The sequence below is a fragment of the Monomorium pharaonis genome, unplaced genomic scaffold, assembly GCF_013373865.1.
Source record: "Monomorium pharaonis isolate MP-MQ-018 unplaced genomic scaffold, ASM1337386v2 scaffold_677, whole genome shotgun sequence".
Classification (NCBI taxonomy): domain Eukaryota; kingdom Metazoa; phylum Arthropoda; class Insecta; order Hymenoptera; family Formicidae; genus Monomorium; species Monomorium pharaonis.
The window spans coordinates 8158-13229 of NW_023415997.1; the positions used below are offsets into that span (position 1 = coordinate 8158).

At 30.3% G+C, this 5072-nt stretch overlaps 1 protein-coding gene across 1 annotated transcript; it reads left to right on the forward strand.

Annotated features, from left to right (window-relative positions):
• Positions 1–780: 780 nt before the first annotated feature.
• LOC118648768 (fatty acid synthase-like) lies at positions 781–5067 on the forward strand (the record flags this gene model as incomplete). Its single annotated transcript, XM_036295184.1, has 4 exons — positions 781–1048; positions 3912–4104; positions 4614–4867; positions 4978–5067. Coding segments are annotated over exons 2-4 (516 nt in total), but the record flags the coding sequence as incomplete, so codon positions are not given.
• Between the last annotated feature and the right edge of the window lie 5 nt (positions 5068–5072).

Consider the following 5072-nt stretch of genomic DNA (forward strand, 5'->3'; position numbering starts at 1 on the left):
GTTTGTAATCCTAAGGTCCCGGGTTTAAAACCAGAGGCAAGTAAGAATAAAATAAAATAATATAATTTAAATTTAATTAATTAATAAAAATTTGTCCTAAATTTAGTATGTACTGTGGATAAAAATAATTTAAAAAAAATAAAATTTTATTTTAAATTTTTAATTTGTCAATCATCTATCGAGGCTCCGTGAAGCCTCTATTAATGATCCACGAAATGTCCGTAAGTCATCCATCGAGGCTCCGTGAAGCCTCTGTTAATGATCCACACAACGTCTAATAGACCTCTTTGACGACCTCTATTGAAGGTTTAATAGACGTCCACAGTGCGGAACTGTGGATTTCTAATGGCTCTATATTGGACGTCTAATGGACGTCCACTAGAAATTTAAACTTCCATGGCAGACGTCCATTAGACGTCTACTGGAGGTTTTATTTCTATGTGGGTCAATTGTTGATTGTAATAAAAGTTTATTTTTAACCTTTAATTCTTTATTATTTTGTGTGAGAAAACTCTCATTTTGAATTGGCGAATTTTCGTCGACTACAAGTTGACATTTATGCTGCTTACTGAAAGTGAGACTGAGGCACTCAGTAATGTGAGTATTTTATACTCAGGTAGTGACGTCATTACTCAGTGATCTAAAGAAACATGCAAGTGATCACGCTTATATTTTAATGACAAAATTATTTTAATATATAACTTCACTTCTAAAGTGAATATGCGAAACTCACATTAGTAAAGCACACGGTTTTGAAATTGCTCAAATTGTAGGAAAAAACTAAGTTGAATCTCACTTGTAAAAATGCAAAAGGAACGTGCATTGGGAAGGAACGTGCTTTGGAACGTGCTTTGTGCTGTGTGAGAAGTTGCATATTTATGAAAATCTACATTTTAGGCTCCTTATATACATTACATCAACATACATTACAATAAATATTTGATTTGACGTATATATATAAATAGAAGCCTGAGAATGTGACAGCAGAGTCAGCTTCTTGCTTACGACTTAAACATTATCACGCTGATATTGTGAGTGTTAAAACTAGGTACAGTATGAAAAAAAAAAGTATAAATATATACACTGAGCAACAAAATTACCGCAATAAAAATTTATACCAAAATTTCACTCAACTTTAAATAATCGTAACTTTGCAAAAACTTATTATCGTATTGGAGAGTTTTTTTTTTAAAGCTTGATGTCTCTTCTTTAAAGAGCATTTATTAGATTTTGATCCTTTCCTTTTCCCTGTTCGGCATGTTTTCAAAATAAAAAACGTATATTGTGTTCAAAAATTTTTATACTTTGATTACGTTTACACGTCGGGTTTAACAACATCGGAGTCATAAAATTGGCCAACTACATCCTTTCTCGGAAGAATGGAATGGTTATGATTGGCCAGCACTAGAAGTATCGATGTTATTAAACCTGTTTAAGAGTGTCATGTAAACGTAGTCTTTGACGCGCTCCACGAGGTGCAATAAATTTTTCTTGTAAATTTTATTGTAAGAATTATTGTAAAATATATATTTTTCCCTGCAAATTAAAAACAATTGAAATTTGTACGATTTTTTTGGCGAAGTTATAACCAGAGAGAAGATAGACTAAAGCGCGGGAGCCAGCTAAAAAAGCATCAGGCAATTAGAAAGAGACAAAAATTGAAGTAATCTGGCTGTCCTTGTCTTAGCGCATGCGCAGAGAAGAGTCTATAATTATATGAATGTGAAGTTATGTGTCAAAGAAAATGAATACAGATTTTAAAAATCTAATAAATGTTTTGTTATCAGTGAAAACATAATATATATATTAAAAATTATATATTAAAAATTGAAAATGCATATTATGCACATTCGAAACCATATTGCATAATAAAATTGTATCTTCTCTCTGTGGCTATGTTTCAAAATTTGACAGCTGTCACTGAAGTGACATATGTAACGGAAACAATTGCATAGCTAAATATCAAAAACTGTGGAATGCGTATGCGCGAATAAACAATGACAGCCAAGTTACTTAAATTTCTATCTCTTTTTAATAGTCTGATGTTTCCACTTACACGATTACCAATGGCTCCCGCGCTTTATTCTATCTTCTCTCTGATTATAACATATCAAAGTTACCTATCCCTTTTAGTCTGCTTATGCCTGTTACCACCAGCATTAGCATTAATAATTTGGATAATTTAGTGCAATTAACGAATATTTAAATTAAAAAAGAATTTAATGTTTTAGATATATTACTATTAATTGCATTAAAGTTCTTTTTTTAATTTAAATGTTGGTTAATTGCACTAATTATAAAAAAAAATACACAGTACACGTTCCTTGCAATAAAATTAATAAAAAAATTAAATTATATTAACTTAGAACATATGCACACGCCGCATAGGTAAATAAATTATTTATAAATATTTAACGCGTTAAATAAATAATTTGAAAAAGGAAAAAATTAATTAGAATGTTTATTTGAGGAGATATAAGAAAATAGTTTAGCTCATTAGTCTTGTCTCGTCGAGATAGCCCAGTTAAAAAAAAATCGTCTTTCTAGACGCTTAGTTCCCGACATATTGATGATTGAAGTAATTTGAACGCGCCAGATCAATTTTGTACGCAGGCGCCTGGCCATGCGCTAGCAGACGACGCGCGCGCGCGCGGCATCGCCGGCTGCCGTTCTCGAGTTGATGCATTTGTTAACACGTTTACAATGGTCAATCTTCATGAATCGCTTTGAACTTTTGGGAAAGATTACTTTAACTATTTAATAAAACGCTGTCCAAATTTCAGCTTTTAATATTCATAACTGTAGCAACAGTGATTAAAAAACAAAATTATCTCGGCTTCTAAGCTAGGACAATGTTCTTTTTTTTTAATGTAAAGAAAAATTGCACCTTTTAAATGCATCTTACCCCATTTTGATAGCGTTAATATTTTAAAAATTATTTAATTGTTAATTAGACTTATTTGTTACACGTTTATTTGAGGCACTTAATTGCATTGCACACATTTTGCAATACCGATATATAATACTACAACTTTTTAAGAAAAGAAAAAATTTGGTTCGGGTTTGTGCATAATCTCAAAAATGTATAAATTAAATTTTAGTGGAGCGCGTTTTGTATAAACAATTGACATTACTCAAAATTAATAATTTAAGAAATGGCCATTTTTTATGGTTTTTTTCTACTTTACAACCAAACTAATCGATCGATCTTAATAAATCAAATATTATAGTTTTACTTAATACCTACAACTTTTATTTGAAACTTTTTTCAATTCCGTTTTTAGTTTACGAGGCGCAAGCAAAAAATTACTTTTCCCTTATTTCAACCCGTAATTTTTCAATAACCCCCAGCTTTTTGCAAGTGGCAAATGTATCTATCTTAATCTACACATATTAATTGTGCTTTACGCACAGTCAAACCTGAGTTACCAATTTTTTCCCTAAAAAAGTCTAATTCTACTAGACTACATTGCATGTGTGGACGGAAGAAAAAATTGCACGGAGATAGCAACTGGAGATGGCATTACAGTGCATATAGCACGAAACTCAAGATTTCTTGCGGGCAATATTTTCTCATTTCGTTTGTCCAACACACGACATACGCACACACGCACGACACGCACGACACGCACGACACACACACACACACACACACACACACACACACACACACACACACACACACACACACACACATACACAAGATGCGCAAAATCCGTAAGATTTTGAAGAGATTTCAAACTTTAAAATGAAAAAAATAATTTTCCAATACGACAAAGTTTTTGCAAAGTTACGATTATTTGAAGTTGAGTGAAATTTTGATAAACTTCTGTTGCGCTAATTTTGTTGTTCAGTGTATAATAAAAAATAAGTAAACATATATTATAATATATACGCATAACTTTTTATAGATTGAAACAATAATTAAAACGATGGATGATAAAAAAATATGTAAATCATGGAACGGTATTGACTCCGGTGAAGAGATCATTATTTCTGGCATTAGCGGCAGATTTCCAGATTCAGACAATATGAATAAGTTACGAGAAAATCTATTTAATAAAGTTGACCTTGTTAAAGCAAATCATGATCGATGGAAAGAAGGTGATAATTTTAATATTTAAAATTTTATTATAATTTTACATTATTTTTGTAAAAATTTAGTGCAACTTTTGATTGATTACTGAACAGTTATAGTGCTTTTGTTCAGTAATTAAAAATAAAATTTTTAGGATTCTAATAAAACGTAACGATCTTCTTATAATTATTGTACAGAAAAAATACATAGAAAAACTGTAATATCTATACACAATTATTTAACGGTAAAAAAACAGAAAATAGAGAAGAAACTTATAATTTAAGTGATATATTATTTAACAATTGTTACGCATCATTTTTATATACACTTAGAGAAATCAATAATACTAAATAATAACGGGCTGAATATTCAAACAAACTGCATTTTCTATCAAAATGTCTCGAATTATTTAAAAAAATATTTTACTCGTATAATAATTATAATTACACATTTATATACCGAAAATGTGGATTTTAAAATAAATATTTTAAAAGACGAATGAAATACATAACATCTTTATTTTATAATTCATTAGATTTTGTTCCGGATATTTCAAGCCGTATAGGAACAGTTAACAATGTGAAAAAATTTGATAAAAATTTCTTCGATTTATCTTTCACTCAAGCCCACACACTCTCTCCTGAATCGAGACTATTAATGGAACATTCTTACGAAGCAATTATCGATGCGGGAATCAACCCAAAGCAATTACGAGGAAAAAATACTGCTGTAATTACAGGGACATGTTATATTGAACTACAGAAGAAATTTCTATATAAAAAAGCTCAGGTAGGAAAAGAAGTGTTGTGATTAATACAACAGTATAGTAAGAAAGAATAATTAAATTTATTATCACACGTGTAGTAATATTTTGTAACGTGTTAATATTTTGTAATTAGTTAAGCGGTCTTAATATTATTGGATGTAACTACTCTACAACAGCGAACATGATTTCATATTACTTGGATCTAAAAGGACCGTCACATATAGTTGA